Here is a 19664-nt window from a genome sequence, read left to right on the forward strand (position 1 = left end):
CACCTCCTCCACATTTAAACCTGGATGAGGAAGTTGTGAGAAGTGAATGTGTGCCCCAGGCCCATCCACGGCTGTCCCCAGTTTGCAAAGACGTTTGCTCTGCCTCAGGTCCCAGTAACGGGCGACTCACTCAGAAGCCAAGAAATCACAGGGCCCCTCAATTGGCAGCGTTGGCTATCAAAAGGAAGCAGAGGGACGTCTCAGTCCCTGGATCCAGAAGTGCTTGCCCTTCCCAGGAAGCCCGAGCAGCCAGGGAGCAGGCTCACTTCTTCGCTTGCCCCGGTCTGAGAGGACAGCCATCGCCTGTTGGACTCATTTAAGCAGTAACTTAATAAGCAGAGCTGAGATAAGAGATTGAATGGTGGGAAATAGTAGTTTGAAAAGCAGAGTTTGGCGTTCGTGTTTGGCTTGTGGAGAAAGGCAGGCGTTCCTTGCACAGCCTGACCTTCAGAGCCTGCTCCCTTCTTGGAGTTCCAGAAAGAACAGAGTGAAGGCAACAGGACTGACTTTGAACCTGCCAGGGCAGCTCGGATCTGAGGGATACCTGAGAGGCTGGAGCCCAGCATTGGCTTTTTGCCCCAAGTCTACCAGAATGGATGGAACCTGGTGGTGTTTGTGGCTCCTCTTGCAAAGCCGGAGCCAACCCGAGGCTGGCAGCGTTCTGACTGGGGTGAGCCAGGGACTGACTGTACAGACTTCGGGGGTTGAGTCCTACCCTGCCCCTGTGCAGCTGTGTGACCGTCGGCAAGTCAGCACCCTCTCTGTGCTTTTCTCCTTCAGAGAGGGCTTCTGAGGGCCCAGCCCTCAGGTTGTCGTACGTGAGGACATCCACACTGTGACAAGGTGCGGGAGCGCTGAGGAGGAGCCCGGCCAACATGAGGGCAGCGCTGTGTTTGAGTTTGGTTGGATGGACTCTGTGCTTGGGGACCTGGAGAGTCTCTGTGGCACCCACTTCTCTGTTGTTTCTATAACGAATAAGTGGGGGTGTGCGTGTATTACCAGGGGAGACATGAGCGTGTGTTAGCGGGGGAGATTGGCTGCTGTAGCAGGGAGATGTGGGCCTGCCAGCTCTTCACTGGGCTTAGCTGATGTAATAAGGAGGAAGACTGAAGGTGAGTTAGGACAGATCTTCTGAAGAGCAGCTTCCCAGAAACCACTGTGGCTGCAGAGCCTGACTGTTCAGTGGAAGATAATGAAAAACAAAGGAAGGGCCCCGAAGTCCTCAGTGCACCCTCGCTGCCATCGCCACAGCTGTTCTGCTTCTTGACATTCTGCTCCAAAGCCAGCCCGTAGCGTGCATTCCTCCCCTCATCTCCTAGGTAACCAGCCCTGCGTTTCCCCTTTCCCTTCACCCTCCTTTGGAGGTCTTGTGCTCAACTTCCCGCTTCTTAGCATCTGTCCTTGCTGTGATTTCTGGGACAATTGAGAAAATCCTTGATCTGTTGAGTCAAAGACTGTTAGGAGGTCATGCCTGTCATTTCTCTGAAAAGCACTTCACTTACCAAATACTCATCAGATTAGGATGTGCATCATCCCAGGCAGGTTGATAAGTTATTGCTGTTACTTCAGAAGTCCGTGTGTGAGAGAACCAAGGAAACTCAAGGATCTGGCCAGAGCCGTCTCAGGAGGGAGCAGTCCCTGTCCTTGCCCTGAGGGTCCTCAGGCTATGGTGGCCTCTACTGGCTCCTCCCAGCACAGCTACTGCCCGGCTCCCTGACAGATGTGGCCTTCCCTACCTTTGAAAACAAGTGTGATAAAATCCACATAACATAAAGTCTACCATCATAACCATTTTTAAAAATTATGCATAGGGAAATTGGTTTTTAAAAATATTTGAAAGGCAGAGTAAAAGTGAAAGAAGGAAAGACAGAAAAATCTTCCGTCTACCGGTCCACTCCCTGAATGGCTACGATAGCCAGGGCTGGACCGTGCTGAAATCAGGAGCCAAGGATCCCATCCAGTTCTCCCACATGGATGGCAAGGTACCAAGTGTATCAACCGTCATCGACTGCTTTTCCAGGCACATTAACAGGAAGCTGGATCAGAAGTAGACGGGCCAGCGCTATGGTCCAGTGTATTAAAGCCCTGACCTGCAGCACCTACATCCCATATGGGTGCTGGTTCGAGTCCCAGCTCTCCATTTCCGATCCAGCTCTCTGCCATGGCCTGGGAAAGCAGTAGAAGATGGCTCAAGTGCTTGGGCCCCTGCACCCACATGGAAGACACATAAGAAGCTCCTGGCTCCTGGCTTCAGATCAGCTCGGCTCTGACCGTTGCAGACATTTGGGGAGTGAACCAGCAAATGAAAGACCTTTCTCTCTGTCTCTCTCTCTCACTGTCTGTAATTCTACTGTCAAATAAATAAATAAATAAATCTTAAAAAAAAAAGAAGTGGAGCAGCCAGGACTTGAACCAGTGCCTGTGTTGCAAATGGCAGCTTATCCTGCTGTGCCGCAACATTGGCCCCCAGTGTAAAGCTCAGTAGTGTTCATCCTGTTCAGTGTTGTGTAACCATCACCACCATCCCTGTCCGTGACTGTTATCTTACAAAACTGAAACTCTGTACCCATTAAATGGTAACTCCCTATTTCCCCTCCCCCTAGCTCCTGGTACCCACGGTTCTGCCTTCTATCTCTGTGGGTTTGACAACTGCAGCAGCCACCTCATATAAGTGAAATCATACAGTTTTTTAAAAATATATACATATCCAGCCAGCGCCGCGGCTCACTAGGCTAATCCTCTGCCTTGCGGCGCCAGCACACCGGGTTCTAGTCTCGGTCGGGGTGCCAGATTCTGTCCCGGTTGCCCCTCTTCCAGGCCAGCTCTCTGCTGTGGCCAGGGAGTGCAGTGGAGGATGGCCCAAGTGCTTGGGCCCTGCACCCCATGGGAAACCAGGAGAAGCACCTGGCTCCTGGATTAGGATCAGCGCGGTGCACCGGCCACAGCGCACCGGCCGCGGTGGCCATTGGAGGGTGAACCAACGGCAAAAGGAGGACCTTTCTCTCTGTCTCTCTCTCTCACTGTCCACTCTGCCTGTCAAAAAAAATAAAAAATAAAAAAAATAAAAATAAAATATGTATACATATCCAGCTTACTTCACTTAATAATGTCTTCAAGTTCATCCATGTGTTGCATGGGTTAGGATTTCCTTTCTTTTTAAGGCTGAGTAATATTACACTGTATGATGTACTACACTTTGCTTATCCATTTGTCTAAGATTTCCAACCGTTGTGGTTGTGTCCCTGGCCTGTTGTCCTTTAAGGTGAATTTCCCCTCCGGGATGAGATCCAGTGCAGGGCAGACAGTGCCTTCAGGTGCCGTGTCTCCAGCTTTGCTCTGGGACATTTCCACGTCGTCTTTGCTTTGACCACGTTCGCTTTTCTTGGAGAATTCAGAACCTCCCTTTTAGTTCTAATAAAGCGTTGCTCGTTTTGTCTCTGCCTGATGTTCCCTATGGTTAGACCCAGGCCCTGCACTCCTGGCTAGGATGTGACGTGAGTGCCGCCCTGGCCCTCCCGGGGGTATCACATGCTGAGGCCCGGGATGTCCTCTGTGCCACCTGGCTCATGTCCACGGTGGTCGTCTGCTTCCGCGTTGCCCGGTTTCTCTGCTGTGTAATTACTCTAAGTGTGCTTTGCAGCTGATGAGCAGTCTGGGAGGAGATTCCTTGGAACAGTGCGCTGTGATACCCTGCATTTCGTTAAAATTCCCTCCCAGGGTGATGTGTGCCTGACCCAGTCTCTGCCGTGCTGGTGGTGAGCTGACTTTCAAGCTTCAGTACCGTCTTCCTGTTTCAGAGTCAGCCTTGGGCATTCTCCTGCAAGCAGGATCCGTCCTCTCTCCCCATGCATTGCTCATCTACCTCTTGCCAGCATGGACTCGTGAACTCGTTTCCTAGTAGCTTGTGTTTCATTATTTGGTGTCCAAAGCATTCCAGAGGTGGCCCGTGGGAGCTAGCTGGCAGCTGTGTCGTGGGGTAAGCCCCATCATTTTTTCTTCAGTCATTCCCATAAAGCTTTTTGGTATACTGGGCCATTCAGTGTTCATCCTGTACTTACTCCACCCATCCGTGAAATTGGTCATTTCTCTGCCCTAGCGCCTCCCAGTGGCCAGTAGTTAGAAGTCAAGATCTGGGTGCCAGTGGTGCTCATGGCCCCTGGGGGATCTTTGTGTTTGCATCTTTCAGTGGACACAGCTAGGACATGTGTGCACACACTGATGCGTGCATACATATGCATGCAGTAGGCAGAAGTAGGGCACACATGCACATACATACACAAAAGGCACACTGAAGCATATGTGCAAACATGTGAAAACATACACACATGCTGACACGTGAACATTTCAGGGATTGTGAGACATACGGTTGCCAGCAGTCCCAGTCACATTCATGTCTTGCCCAGTCCACATCTGTGTGTCCCTTCCGCAGAGCGAGCCCTGGCTCCCAACAACATCCACACATTGATCTGCTCAATGCTATAATATAAAAGCTTTCGGATTGCTTCACCCGGATGGCTTGATATATAAAACAGAGTCCAGGGTATGGCTGCAGCTCTCCCTCCCCCAGCCCTGCCTGGTCTTCACCATCCCCAGACTGCGGGTTTCCAGTCCACTACCATCTGCATCACTGCTGGTGTTAGCTTCCTGGGGAAGGTGTGGTATTTATTTTGAATAAATAATTTCTTTTCAGTTTAGGGTACTCCTTTCCATTCTTATTGATTTAATTGCTTAAAAATACTTATTTAATAGAGTATTAACCATCAGAATTGCAAGATCTTACGTCCAAAGAAGTGGCCTTCCCCTCGTGCATGTCCCCTGTCCTTTCTCTGCACCGCTGTGGGCAGCTGGCCTGCTGGTTTTCTGGAGTCTCTTTCCTGTGTTTCTCTCCACTGTGGATACCAGCTTTCCATGTGCTCTCTCTGCCTTCTTCTTCTTCTGATTTATTTGGAAGGCAGAGTTACAGAGAGAGAGGAAGGGACAGAAAGGGAGATCTTCCACCTGCTGGTTCATTCTCCAAAGGGCCGGAGCTGGGCCAGGCTGAAGCCAGGAACCTGGAACTCCATCTGGGTCTCCTATGTGGGTGGCAAGGAGCCAAGTACTTGGGCCGTGTTCTGCTGCTTTCCCATTCACATTAGAAGGGAGCTAGGACTTGACTTGGTGCACATATGGGACGCTGGCCTCGCAGGCGGTGCTTCACCAGCTGCACCCCTGTGCCGACCCCTCTCTGCCCCTGCTTCTTATACTTGGGCAGCATGCTGCATGTGCTCCTTGGCCCCGCTCACTTCTGTGTCTCCACAAGCCGCTCCTTGTCGGCTCACGGAGGCCTTCCTCATTCTTCTTCCCAGCTGCACTGCATGGCCTACAGTTTATTCAGCCAGTCTCTCACGCCTGGGCATTTAGGTAGTTTCCAGTATTTTGCAATTACAAATAATAGTGCTGTGAGTATTCTTGTGTATGGACATTTTCATATTGTTGGATCGTCCAGATAAATCTCTACAAGTGAGATTGCTTGCCTGGGGGGTGTAACAGTGATTTAAAGTTTCCTTTTTAAGCTTTATTTAAATGGGAAAGCAATGAGATAGTTCAGATGAAATAAATAAGTATTACAGAGAAATGACAAAAATCAGAAAGGGAAGCAGGCGACTGTAGTTTGAGCAAAACCAGGCCAAGTGATTGCTGCAACAGCCCTTTGGATTCCAGCAGAGGCACCTGCCTCGTGAGGGCGCAGTCTGTGGCTGGGCAGGAGACTCCCGTCTCTGGCATCTGGCCTCCCGTCAGGTTGGGAGGCAGGAGCCGGACCATACAAGTCTCCCAGTTCAGGTCCCATGTGTGGGGTGCACTCCAGCCGGGGGTCGCAAATGCACTTGTGCCTAACAGAGTTCTGGTAAGAGGGGAGGTGGTGTGAGACGTCTCCCCACAAGAACACTTTGTGCACATGCCGGTGGACGACTGGGGGCTGCGTGTCACAGCCGCCAGGAGTCAGTGCCAGCCCTACCCACTGCCAGAACTTCCCTTGTTGGGTGAGACCAGTCATCCATTCAGGAGATACCTGTTAGCTGCTGCGGACAGAGAAGGCCGCTGCCTTGCTGAAGCCCACCTTACAGCAGAGGCGGGCAGGCTACAGGCGGAACAGTGGAGGACAGCACATCCTATGGCTGCCGATGCTGGGAAATGGAATCGAGGTGGGCAGGCAGGGACAAGTCTGCAGAGGAGTTGCAGATAACAGAGGCGGACACTCGCGGAGGTTGGGCACAGCTCCCCAATCTTCAGGTGTGGCCTGTGCCTCGTGACTTCCTTCCCCAGGACACAGTGAGGAGGGAGGAGGAGGGAGTAGCTTCACAGTGGAGAAAGCAGAGGAGTGTTAGATGAGCTCAGCCGAGCATAAAGTTGAGCAGTCACAAGTCTTGTTCCAGTGGCCCTTGGTGTGATGTGGTGAGAAGGGCACTTTGTTTTTGCTTGTCTGTCTTAAGACAAGGACTTGGGCCATCTTGTACTGCTTTTCCAGGCCATAGCAGAGAGCTGGATCAGAAGAGGAGCAGCTGGGACTTGAACCAGTGTACATATGGGATGCCGGCGCTGCAGGCTGGGGCCTTAACCCGCTGTGCCACAGTGCCGGCTCCGAGAGAAGGGCACTTTCTTTCATGGCCTCCTTCCCAGCCCATAACCCCCATCTCATTGCCAGAAAAACATCTGACAAACCCAGATCCAGGGATCCTTCAAAATCCCTAACCCATTCTCAAATTGTCAAGCTCATCAAAAGGGAAAAAACTCTAAGAAACTCTGTCAGCCCAGAGAGGCCTATGAATGACACCTGAATGAATGGGATTTTGGAATGGGAAAAAGACTCTGGGCAGAAAGTAATGAAATCCGAACAAGGTATGCAGTGTAGTCAGTGATGATCTGAAAAGCACAGTTGGAGAGGCCATCCAAAAAGATGTCTCCAAGGAGGTGACATTTGAGCTGAGTCTTGAACACTGTGACCGAGTCACGCCCAGATAGGGGAGCCCTAGGGTCACAGGCCTGCAGGCAGAAGAAACAGCCGTGCCAAGGTCCTGGGGCAGAAGCAAGTCTGGTGTCCTCTAGAGAGACGCTTGCATCACTGGAGTGACATGAGCCAGCGAGGCAGAAGAGGGCCAGTGGGTGAGATCAGCAGTGGCCGGGGGCCAGGCTGTGCGAGGCCTTGAGGCTGTGGGAAGGCATTTGGATTTCGTCCTGAGTGTGATGGGAAGCATTGGGAGTTTTGAACAGAAGGTTAACATGAGCTTATTTCCATTTCAAATCATCTGGGTTAGCGTGGCAAGCAAGGAAGCAGAGGCCAGTGCCGGGGAGACCACGGTGAAGGCCCCAGCAGAGCCCTCGGTGTGCTGTCTCAAAGCAGAAACGCAGGCTCACCTTTCAGCATCTTGTCATTCCCCAGTGTGTCTCCCCGAGGTGGGGAAGTGACCCGAACCCCGAGTGCCAAGGGCTGGCTGACTGCACATCCCACGGGGCAGAGAACTCCGAGAGGAGGGCACCTGCAAATGCAGCCTCCACCACCCCGAGACTAACAGTGTTCTACCAAACTCTGCCCGGAAAATAAAAACGCGCCCCATGTTTACATGGGCTGCTACAAGTTGCCCGTATTTAATTGGGGGTGAAAAAAAAAGTTCCTAACCTCCCCGTTCCCTCTGCACGTTGTAGATGGGAGGGAAACAAAAGGCTTCAGGCGTGTCAGAGCCTCCTCCAGTGTGTGGACAGCTTCTGAACATTCCCCTGACTTGCATTATGTGTGATTAGCCACATAGCACGTCTGTGAGGCTGCCTCAGATCCTTTGGGGCAGAAATGAAGTACCAGTAAAGTAAAATAAATATCTTTAATCTTGAAATGAAATAAACGATGGTAGCGTGTGTTCTGTTGTCAAGCCCAGGCACTTGGTTCCTGGTGCTGCCAAGATGGCTGAGAGAGCAGTTTTGGCCTCTGCCTCATTTCTCCTCCAGCATGTTGCTGGTGTTTCTGTCGCCGTCGATGGGCATTGCTTGACACGTTAGGAGCGATTTACGTGTGCCTGTTCCCGGATCTGAGTCCCTGGGTAGACCTAGTGCTGTGAAGCCCTCTGGGCTGACCCCCACCTCATGTTTGCTTCCAGAGATCGAAATGGTGATCATGGAGCGCAGCAAGCTCTCGGAGCTGGCCGCCTGCAGCTCCGTGCAGGAGCAGAACACCACGGACGAGGAGAAGAGTGCTGCCGCCACGAGCTCCGAGCGTGTGCAATGGAGCAGGTACAGCCCCGGGCCCCGCCCAGAGCTCAGGCCACGTGCTGCCGCTGGGGCTCGCTGCGTCAGCAGGAGATGGGCTCAGCTGCGGCACTGGACTCTGCCACCCACCAGATGGCCAGGCTGCACTGCTTCCCTTCCTTTGTTTCCTCCTCTAGCTCTAGCCATTGGCCACCTGAAGACAGGGCTCTTCCTGGGAGGCTTGGGGACAGAGCTGTCACTCAGTGCTGTAGTGATTGCCCCTTGGAGAATGCGCAGGGTAGCATCTGGGAGGTGGGCCCTAGGTAAAGGTTGTGGTCTGTGCCTCACGCTGGCCGCTCCACATCTGCTCTGCTCTCCCCAGGAGGGATCCCCTTGGGAGCTGGGCTTGACCTCTCTGCCTCACTCATGTACTGCCCTGCACCCTCCAACCACAAAGCTCCCTGCAGGACCCAGCAGGCATGACACAAAGCTGCTGTTCACCTTTGACCTTTGCCTGACAGGTCAGTTCCATGGTGTCCTGCTGAAGCTACATTTCCTGCACCCTCGGCCAAGTCATGTTTCCTGGAACCTTGCTGTGGCCCCACCTGCTCCACAGTGGTGTTGCCCCCAGAGCATGCGATAAGCTTTTGGGAAGCCTTCCCACTGCTTAGCCCTTGCGCTAGCTTCCTAAGTGCACGTGATGGGCCCTCAGGGTGGGCTGGCAGAGAGCCACAGTGCCCATCCTCTTTGTTTAGCCAGCCTGCAGTGAGCACGTCAAGGTTTCCCTCTACATCTTGTTTCTATCTCTGCATGACAAATGTTTCAGCTGTGTAACAGATGGAGTTGATTTTTATCAGAAGTGCAAGAGAGCCATTTTTAGTTTCTACTAGTTTCTACTGTGGGCTATCAGTTATTATAAAGACCTTTGTGGTTTTGCTTGGCAGCTAAAATGAAGTTCTGAAGTTCTGGAAATTAAGGAAGTCATTCTAAACACAGAAGGTGGGGCCAGCCTTTAGATGCTTGGCACAGCATTAGTTAGGTGGCGAATACTGGAAAGCCCACGATGAGTAGCAGTGGAGGCTGCTAAGCAAGAGGGAAAATTTTGGAAGAGTAGAATATTTTTGCTGCTTTAAGTGAATTACAGCTATGATGAGATCAGTTTCTGAACTCATAAACGGAAGCCAAGCACATACTTTGCGTAGTACCATGGTACTGTATCTTTGCTAAGAAAAACACCCGCAATGCTCAGTAAAAAGGTAACAAACAGACCTAAATGCTACATTGGAATGCTGCGGTGGGTAACTCCTTTTTCTCTGAGTTTTAATGAAGAGGAGTTGACTTAGGGTTGACTGGGATTGTCACTTGACTTTGGGTGACTCGTGACTGGCATCTTTGACCATGGCATAGAAGCTGACTCAGGGGCCTGGAGTTGGCCATGGTGGGCCTGGGGATTGTTGGGCCAGCTCTCTGCTCTGCTGTGAGACCACAGGCCAGGAAAGAGCCTGACTGTAGTGGGGAGTTCCTGTCTCCTGATTGTCAAAAATCAGGCGGACTTCCATCTGCCAAGTCCCAGCCTGAGAGCCAGGAGGTGCTGAGGGTGAGGGACCGTGGCCATGTGCCCTCCAGGGCGTGGACCAGAACTTGGCTTGGATCCACCTGCCCACAGAGACAGCATAGGAAAGCAGAATTCTTCTTGTATTTCCCATGCATTACTGGCTATACCTGCTTTCTAGGGTTAGGCCTCAGAAGTGAAAAACCTTCCAAACATTGTAATCTTAAAGAAATATCTTTTAAAAATTATGAAAGTATGGGGCTGGTGCTGTGGCAGTGCCAGCATCCCATATGGGCACCAGTGCAACTCCTGGCTGCTCTGCTTCTGATCCAGCTCCCTGCTAATGCACCTGGGAAAGCAGTAGAAGATGGCCCCAGTTCTTGGGCCCCTGCACCCGTGTGGGAGACCCCGAAGAAGTTCTTGGCTTCAGATCAGCCAAGCTCCCACGTGTCGGCCCCTCCTCGGCGCCTGCCCTCGTGCTGAGTGCCTTTTCCCATCCTCACGGTAGTCCCGCAGGGTTCTGATCTCCATCAGAGGGATTTTAAGTCACTTGCCCAGGGGTTTGCAGGGAAGCAGAGGCAGGATTAGAATTCTAACCCAGGCAGTCCAGCCCCGGGTCCGTGCTCTTGAACTTGTTCACAGGGTTGTTTGTGCCTTGTCTGGTAGCAACTGCCCATCACACTGCCCTATTTCCTTCATTCTTTTGTGACCCACATGGTTTTGAAGAGAGAATGTGTGTCTGTTCAGTCTCTGCTGAGTGGTGCAGCAGTGCCCAAGAGCCAGGAATGTGTGTCATCGATCCCCAGTGTTAGGGACACCAGGAGAAAAGTTGTCGAATGACTGTGTGATCTGTTCTGTCTAGTTACCCCTCTAGACGGCAGCGTCCACGTCTCATTTGTCCTAGAGCTCGCAGTGCCTCGTGCTGGACTGGCACACAATGGACTCACTCCATGTAGTTGCCACGAGAGGCAAGGGAAGCGAGTGCCCTGCGAGCAGAGTTCACACATGTATGCCCCTCCTCCTTTCCAGACCCTTCCTGGATATGGTGTACCACGCCCTGGACAGCCCAGATGATGATTACCACGCCCTCTTCGTGCTCTGCCTCCTCTATGCCATGTCTCACAATAAAGGTAAGCACGCTCGCTCACCTGCCTTCCGGCCTGGGACTCCACTGCTTGCGGGCTTCCTCCCCTCTGCTGCACGGAGGAGAAGGAGGGCACTCTGGGCGGAGTTTCTTCCCTGGCTCCCGCAGGCTCCCACGAGACTGCTGTGCAGCCATGTTAGAATTGCTCAGGTGTGTTCTGTGGACTGAACCACAGGCATTTGTTAGTCAGACCATATGAGGGAGAGGGTAGTGTTGGTTGTCTAAGCCAGTATGATGTCTTCACACTGTGGTTTGCTTTCTACCCCTTGCTTCAGCACCGACTTAGCGCCCAAGCTCCCTCCTAACATCAGAACTGAAATCAGTCAAATTGTAATCTTGGTTTTGCTATTTATAGCACTTGATATTCTTGCTCAGAAAGACCAGGGTGGGTTTTGTGGAAGTTTAGGTTTCCTTTCTGAGGCCTTGTGTGGTTCTCTGGCTTCCCCTGTTGAGGCTGCGTGGCCAGGATCCAGCTCCCGTAGCCCTGATGGAGTTCATTAGGACTCGCTCACTGGCCCCTTCCCTGCCGACTGCTGGGAGCCGCCACTGGTGTTTGCCCCCCTGCGGCTGAACACGGTGTGTTCTGAAGCCTCTGTTGCAGGGTCTCCTCGGGGAAGAGTTCAGTAAGACCCTTTCTAGCCCCCCCACCAAGAGCTGGGCTTGACATCCATGAGACATTGCAGTCATATGCTTCCTGAGGATAGACAGAGGTGATTTCCACTAAGACAGCCTGTGGCTAAAGACAGTACAGCGCACTCAGCATAACTATTCTCAAGTCATTCATCGTAATAAATGTGAAGGGCCAGCGCTGTGCCACAGCAGGTTAAAGACCCAGCCTGCAGCACCAGCATCCCATACGGGCACCAGTTAGAGGCCCGGCTGTTCCACTTCTGATCCAGCTCCCTGCTAATGCACCTGACAGGGCAGTGGAGGATGGCCCAAGTGTTTGGTCCTCTGCACCCCCATGGGAGACACAGAAGAAGCTCCTGGCTTCACATTGGCTCAGGTCCAGCTGTTGTGGCCATTTGGGGAGTTAACCAGCAGATGGAAGATTGCTCTCTCTCTCTCTCTCTCTCTCTCTCTCTCTCTGCTTCTTTCTGTAACTCTGCCTTTCTTTTCTTTTCTTCTTTTTTTTTTTTTTTTAATTTATTTGGCAGAGTTATAGACAGAGACAGAGAGAAAGGTCTTCCTTCCGTTGGTTCACTCCCCAAATGGCTGCCATGGCCGGCACTGTGCCAATCTGAAGCCAGGAGCCAGGTGCTTCCTCCTGGTCTCCCATGCGGGTGCAGGGGCCCAAGCATTTGGGCCATCCTCCACTGCCTTCCCAGGCCACAGCAGAGAGCTGGACTGGAAAAGGAGAAACTGGGACTAGAACCGGCACCCATATGGGATGCCGGCGCCGCAGATGGAGGATTAAGCAAGTGAGCCACAGCGCCGGCCCCTAACTCTGCCTTTCAAATAAATAAACTTTTAAAAAATGTAAATTGGTGACAAAGGAATAAGTGACAGCTTCTCAGAAAGTTCGTAGAAAATGGATATTATGGAAAAACTGCGTGGATTTCAAAGCATTTTGCAGCACAGCACAGTTTCAGTTCTGTTTCTGTGAACTTTTTGAAGCTGCTCATTTAGCAAGAAGGGCTGCCCTCCTCCTCTGTCTCTGACTCCCCTCTTCTTTCGCCCTGCAGACCTAGGTTGTCGTGTACTGGTGGACTTCATCTCCATGACTGCCCCCTTCCTTGCAGCTGCTGACAGACGTGTCCGTGTTGTCTGTCCTGTCTGGCTCTTCTCACGTCTTCATGGGTCAGCGCATGGTTTCACATGTTCTTTGTATTGCTCTGTTTGTCTGGGCCCTCCCCGTCTGGAATGGCACTGTTCCCTGGCTTTTCCTGCCGTGGCCTGGGCACGGCGTGGTAGCCATGCCTGGGACGTTTATAAGAAGCGTGGCGGCTCCACATGCCGCTGACATTTCTGTCCGTCTCTGTCACTCTCGTGGCCCCTGTGATGCTTTTCGGCACCTGGCACACAGGAGCCCTCCGTTCCAGGAAGCAAGGGGAACTCCATGAGTCAAACTGAGCACCACCCACGGGCGGCCCTCCACTCACTCCCAGGCCCCACACTCCGTGTCCTCCTCATGCTGGCTCTGCACTGTTAACTCCTGCTGCCGGTCAGACTCCTGTGGAAGCGCTCAGCAGTGCCTTCCAACAATCTCGCCTGACGTTTGCACCCGAGAACACACCCTGCCCTGTCAGACTTCCTGCCATTCTGTTTCATATGAAATTACCAACCAAGGTTGAAACTCATGAAATTTACCTTTCTCTCCTTTTTCCCCCCTAATTTTTATTTATTTATTTGAAAGAGAGAGGGGGCTCCCATCTGCTGGCCCATCCCCCAAATGCTCACAACAACTAGGGGACCAAAGCCGGGGATGGGAACTCAGTCCAGGTCTTCTGTGTGGGCGGCAAGAACCCAGCCACCCCAGCCATCACCACTGCCTCCCAGGGTTCACACAGGTAGGAAACTGGAGTCAGGAGTTGGAGCCAGGGATCAAACCCAGCTGTTCTGCTGTGGTTCGTGCGCATCCTAACCAGCGTCTTGACCCCTACGCCAGACACCCGTTCTTCCCCTCCTTTGATCCCTGTCACTAATCTTCATTCACCTCTCGATTAACTTACTTTGAGTGCTCACTGAGCACCCACCTCCAAGCCAGGTTCTGGCGGTAAGAAACCGCATGGGAGTGAGAGAGGTCTGAGTGCGTCATTCCAGTGGCCATTATCTCATGCCTGGACCAATGAACGGCCTCCCTGAGGGTCAAACATATCGCCAGTTTATACTCCATCCTTTATAGCTTGCCAGAGAATCCTCTTAGTATAAGATTGCTTTAGACATATCTTGTCCCTGCTCAGAAACTTTCAGTGCAGGGGTGAACATCGTAGCACAGCAGGGTAAACCAGTGCTTGGGACATTTGATCCCATAGGAGAGGGCCAGTTTGAGTTCCATCTACTCTGCTTCCAATCCAGCTTCCCATTAATGTGCCTGGGAAGGCGGCAGGTGATGACCCAAGTACTTAGTTCCCTGGAGGGAGACTCCGGTGGAATTCCAGGGCCTGGCCTGTTCAAGGCATTTGAGGAGGGAACCAGTAGATGGAAGACCTCTCCGTTTGTCCCTCTTTCTTTCAAATAAAGAAATGAATCTTTAAAAAAAAAAAAGAAAAAAAAAACTTTTGTGCCTTCTTCTCTCCCTTAAACTCTGTCCTCCCATACTGTCATTTGTGGAATCCATATTTCACCCGCATTTCCTGATCTGATTCCCAGGACTTGCGTTCACAGGTCCTTGACTGTGGCCCACGGTTTTCCAGTGTTTTCTGTAGTGACAGAACTCTTTCATAATATGAAACTTGTGGCCACTGTCGTACTCACTGAACTCTCTAATTTCTTCTGGTTGCAACGGAAACTGCCTCTGGCTGACCCGAGCTACAGGGAGCCTCTTGAAGACACTGTGGCAGCTCACAGGACCCAAGAAGTTGCTGAAAAGCTTAACGGAAGACACGAAGCCACCAGCTTTGGGCTCCTGAGCAACAGGCATTCATGGATGGGGCTTGTGTCAAGGGCACTGAGTTGATCTCACTGAATCCCAGGCAGGGAATCTCCTCCACTGAAATTTTAAATTCTTTTTTTTTTTCTTTTATAGATTTATTTATTTATTCGAAAGTCAGAGAGGAGAGGCAGAGAGAGAAGTCTCCCATCTACTGGTTCACTCCCCAGATGGCCACAATGGCCGGAGCTATGCCGATCCGAAGCCAGGTGCCAAGAGTTTCTTCCGGGTCTCCCACATGGGTGCAGGGGCCCGAGGACTTGGGCCATCCTCCTACTGCTTTTCCAGGCCATAGCAGAGAGCTGGATCGAAGTGGAGCAGCTGGGACTAGAATCGGCACCCATATGGGATGCTGGTGCTTCTGGACAAGGCATTAACTCCCTATGCCACACAGGGCTGGCCCCTGAAATTTTAAATTCTTGGGTAGCAAATCTGAATGTTCCAGTTTGGGCTGTGTTTAAATCTGGAATATTCAGTTTGGGCTGGGGGTCAGGGTCACATAGAACATATTCAGTCCCTGGGGCTCAGCCTTGTGTCTGGGACGCTTTCTTGAAGCCTGGCCGCCTGGCTGGTACCGACACACCTACCTGACCCTGGACAGTCCACCACCTTCCTTTATTCATCCGAGAATTTTCCTGCCATTTGCTCTCCCCGGCGTCACCAGCTGTTGAACTTGGGTTTGTTGGTCCAGGGTCCAGCCAGAAGTCACCTTTGTGCTAGAAGCTCTTTCCAGTGGTTTCAGATGAGGTTCACTCTGGGTTACCTGCTGATGGAGCACTGTATATACGTTGCTAGGTTTGGTTTGCTGACATTTTATTAAGGCTTTTTGTATCTGTATTCGTGAATGGTACTGGTCTGTAGTCTTCTGTCTGTCTCTGTTTTTGCTGTCAGAGTTATGCTCACCTTCTGGAATGAATTGGGAAACAGTCTCCCCTCCCTGGGTCACACTCCTGTGCTTCCTGGTGTCCTGTCAAGGGTCTGCTACCCTTGTTTTGTATATTTCGTCTCATTTTCCGAGTTGCTTTGGTCAGGAGGGTAAATCCAATCCATCTTGGCTGGAAGCCCCGGCATTTTTTTTTTCTAAAGTTTTATTGAGTTACAATTGATATGTAATACACCTCCCATGTTTGAAGTCTACAATTTAAAATGTTTTGATGTTAACACCCCTGAAGCCATGAGTACACTCAGACATTGTACACATGCATTGCTCCAAGTTTCCTCATGCCCTTCCTAGTCTCTCATACCCTTCTCCCCACACAACAGTAGATACGAGTGTGCATTTTCTAGAATTCCCTATAAACAAAACCTTGTAATGTGTACTCTTTTTCGTGTGACATTTCAATCTAGGATTTTTTAAGGCCCGCCCATGATGCTGGGAGTATCAGTGTGTCATTTCTTCTGATTGTTAAATAGTATAGCATTGTATGAATGTACCACAGTTTATCTGTCCATCTCTTAATGGGATTTTGTCTCCAGCGTTTGACCATTATACATAAAGCTGTTAAGAATGTTTTGGTGTGGACGTGTATGTCCTTTGCTCTTGGGTAAAACCTGGCAATGGAATGACCGAGCCATATGGGAAGTGCGTGTTTGCTTTTATTTTTATTTTTTAAAGAGGTCACCAAACTATTTTCTGAAGTATTTGTATCAGTTTACAATCCATGCAGTGGGAGGTCCTGAAGGTTTTTCAAGTAGGCAGATGTCATCAAATCCATGTGGCTCCAGTGTTTGCCTGCTTCGAAAGGGACCATCTGCTTTTCTGAACTCTTTAGTTCCAAAAGACCGTGTGATCAAATTGTTCGTGATGAATTTATTCATGTAGTCATTCAACAAATGCATGTGGAATGCCTGCTCTGTGCTAGGCGAAGTGCTTAGTGTAGGGCCACAAACTCCAGGCAGACCAGGGCCCTGGCCCTAAAGAGCATTGGTGTGGTAGAAAAGCCCTACAGAGAGACCGTTCAACACAGCAGAAAGGCCATGTGCCTGGTGACAGGCGGAGGCCCTGCCAGCTCCTGGGCCACTGATTCAGGGAACCGAGAACAAAGCCACCAGAGGGTTGGGAGGGGGCAGAGCAAGAGGGGGCGCAGCCTGGCCCATCTGTGGGACCACCATGTGTTCATCAGGGCAGGCCACGGGCCTGTGGTGGGTGGTGTGCTCTTTGACAGGCAGATGGGCTGGAACCAGCTTGAAGGGGAGCCGGGACAAGCATGGGGGTGGGGTGGGGCTGCTGAAGGCCACTGGCCGGGAAGTGATCTGATCACTGTGCATCCTTCCAGGCAGGTTCCCGGTAGTCTCAGCCAGAAGACGAGAGGGGTGGGAGATGTGGCCAGTGTTGTGAAGGTGACGTCCAGAGGCTCTTCATGTGGTTCAGCAGTTATGCGCTGAGGTTTGCTGTGTGCAGCACACCATGGTACACCCTGAACCAAGTCTGACAAGTCTTGTTCACGTGATAAAGGAGAAGTTATGAGAAGTGGCAGAAAGGACTGGGCAGGATGGAGTGAGGAACAGTAACTAGTGGTGGTGGTACAGGGGTTACTAGCAAGGATGGTCAGGGAAAGCTTCTTGGATGAGAAATCATGAGAACTGGGGCCCAAGGAGTGAGAAAGAGCCCTCTTGGGGCCAGTGCTGTGACATAGTAGGCTAATAGGCTAAGCCTCTGCCTGCAGGGCTGGCGTCTCAATTGTGAGCTGGTTCAAGTCCCAGCTGCTCCTCTTCCAATCCCACTCCCTGCTAATGGCCTGGAAAAGCAGCAGAAGATGGCCCAAGTGCTTGGGTCCTGCTCCCATGTGGGAGACCTGGAAGAAACTCCTGGCTCCTGGCTTCAGATCCCCTCGGCTCCAGCTGTTGTGGCTATTTGGGAAGTGCACCAACGGATGGAAGACCTCTCCCTCTGTCTTTCCCTCTCTGTCATTATCTCTCAAATACATAAAAGAAAACTTAGAATAATAATAGAAAAAGAGCCGTCTCTGCAAAGATCTGGGGCAAGAGCCATCTAGGCAAAGGGAACAGCATGTGCAGGGGCCCTGTGGTGGGAAAGAGCTTGTGTATCTGAGGGCCAGAGCACTGACCGACGTGAGTCTGGCTGGGTGAGCAGGCACCACATCATGAAGAGCTTTGGAAGACCATGAAAAGTAATGTTAACTTTATCCTAAGAGCAGTGGGGAGTGCCAGATGACTTCTAAGTAGGAAAATGCTGTGATCAGAAAGAAGTTTTTCAGAGAACCATCTGGCTACTGATGGAAAGTAGATGAGTGGGGATGAGGGGGTATACCATAGGGAAAGCTGGGAGACTGGTTAGGAGGCTGTTGCAGTGGTCCAGGCAAGAGGTCCTGTGGATTGGATTGGGGTGTTGGCTGCAGAGAGGGGAAGCTGGAAGGACTTGTGATAGCTTCGGCGGTGGAGCTGGGGGCTGCTGCTGGATTGGCTGTGGGGGCTGAGGGAAAGGGATGAGTCCCAGGTGGGTCCTGTAGTTTGGCTCGAGCGGCCGTGCAGTGCTGTTAACCAGGACGGAGAGGAGCAGGGCTGGGGACAGGAAGTCCTGTCCCATGCTCCTGCCTCCTGCCTCCGCATAATAGATGGTGGGACTGTTTCACAGACTAGTGGGTGTGGGCCATGAAGCAGGTTTAGAGAAGAGACCGGAAAGTTTAAGTTTGTCATCCTGAGACCTGCTGGCCTGGGGAGGCTGCCTGGTGGGGGAGCTGCCCCTGGCTCATGCTCTAGTCCTAGCCTGTTGGCACAGTGGGTTGTTTGGTGGTGGTGGTGGTGGTGGTTGTCTGGTCAGGTGGCAGGCTGTTTAGCTGCACTTGACCGTCAACCCCTTTTTTTCCAGATACTCAAGCTTCCCCCAAATAAGATGGTCCCTTTCTGATAGATTTTTCCTAGTGAGATAATTTTTAACATAAAAGCAATGTTAATGAAAACCAAACGTGAACCTAGACCTTTCAATAAATCCTCATAGATTACACGATGCCCCAAATGAATATCCTACCATGGATTGAATGGCTGGCGGAAAGCATTGGTTGTCGGACTCAGCTGGGCCGCACAATGGATGCTGGCTCACGTCTGTGATAGCAAGTGCAGCCTTCCCTTTTGGGTCTTGTCTGCAGAGCCCTGAGCCAAAATGGGGCTGGGGCAGTGTGAATCGGGCAGCTTTTTATCCACCACCCTTCCAATCCTGCCCCTTCCATTTCCATGGCTTCCCAGCAGGAACCGTGGCCCCACTGTCATGTGTTCTTTGTGGAGAAGTTACTGGAATGTGGCTGAGAGGTATGGGAAAGGTTGAAAGGTAAGCGGGTGAAGAGAAGCTTTTGCCATGCATAGAGCTGGCAAAACACCCTGTGGCTTTCAGCTGCCACACAATCAGAACTGGAAGGACCTTGGAAAGGGGCCCAACATCTGTCAGCTTTCGAAATAGCTGCTACCCAGTTTTCCAAAGCTGGCAGTGCTTGTGTGGCAGCAGCCAAGGAGATTGCGTGGTCAGAGGAAATGTGAAAACGTTTTACGTTGCTTACCTGGAGTGATCACGTCTTTATCCAGGACTGTCAGTCTGAATCTTTCCATGTAGATTTGGCCTATGTCTTTGGCACCCCTGCCCTGAATAGGGGCACTACAGATGGGGAGAATTCCAGGAACTTAGAAGAAGCTTGGTAACCAGTTACTGACCCCACACAGCCACACCCTTCCCTTCCAGTGTGGACTCTTTGGATTGGGTCCTTTGGGAGTTCCACCCCCACCCCCACCTTATGGAGAGGGGATACCCTCTCTGATTCATTTGGGCAGCAGTGCAGGCTCTGAACCCCGAGGGCCCCAGGCCATGTGGTGGGGAGGGAGCAGGATAGCCTGGGACCTGCTGGAAATCGGCTGCCCAGGGCATCTTCCCGGCCTTGGGAAGCTGTCAGGGTTTCTTTGGAATTTGCCTATCGCCAGGCACTGAAGTGCTAAGCAGACAGGACAACATGTTATCCACTGCATTTATTTCAATCAGAGGAAAATGACTGGCAAAGAAACGCTGGGATTTGTAACAAAACCCGCCTTTCTGTAACTGAAAACCACAGGGTCTGTGTGTGTGCAGGTGTATCCTCACACACATGGTCACGTGTGTGTGAATCCCCATCCTAAGGTGACATTGGCCTGATTCATTCAGGCAGGTGGTTTCAGCCCAA

At 51.6% G+C, this 19664-nt stretch overlaps 1 protein-coding gene across 2 annotated transcripts in view; it reads left to right on the plus strand.

Annotated features, from left to right (window-relative positions):
* CLEC16A (C-type lectin domain containing 16A) overlaps positions 1–19664 on the plus strand; it is a 204697-nt gene that overhangs the window by 60786 nt on the left and 124247 nt on the right. For both annotated transcript variants that reach the window (XM_062180005.1, XM_062180006.1), the window contains exons 11-12: positions 8127–8259; positions 10796–10896. In XM_062180005.1, the coding sequence (XP_062035989.1) occupies positions 8127–8259; positions 10796–10896 (234 nt within the window). The remainder of the gene's footprint in view (positions 1–8126; positions 8260–10795; positions 10897–19664) is intronic.

Source organism: Lepus europaeus, chromosome 21 (assembly GCF_033115175.1).
Source record: "Lepus europaeus isolate LE1 chromosome 21, mLepTim1.pri, whole genome shotgun sequence".
Taxonomy (NCBI): domain Eukaryota; kingdom Metazoa; phylum Chordata; class Mammalia; order Lagomorpha; family Leporidae; genus Lepus; species Lepus europaeus.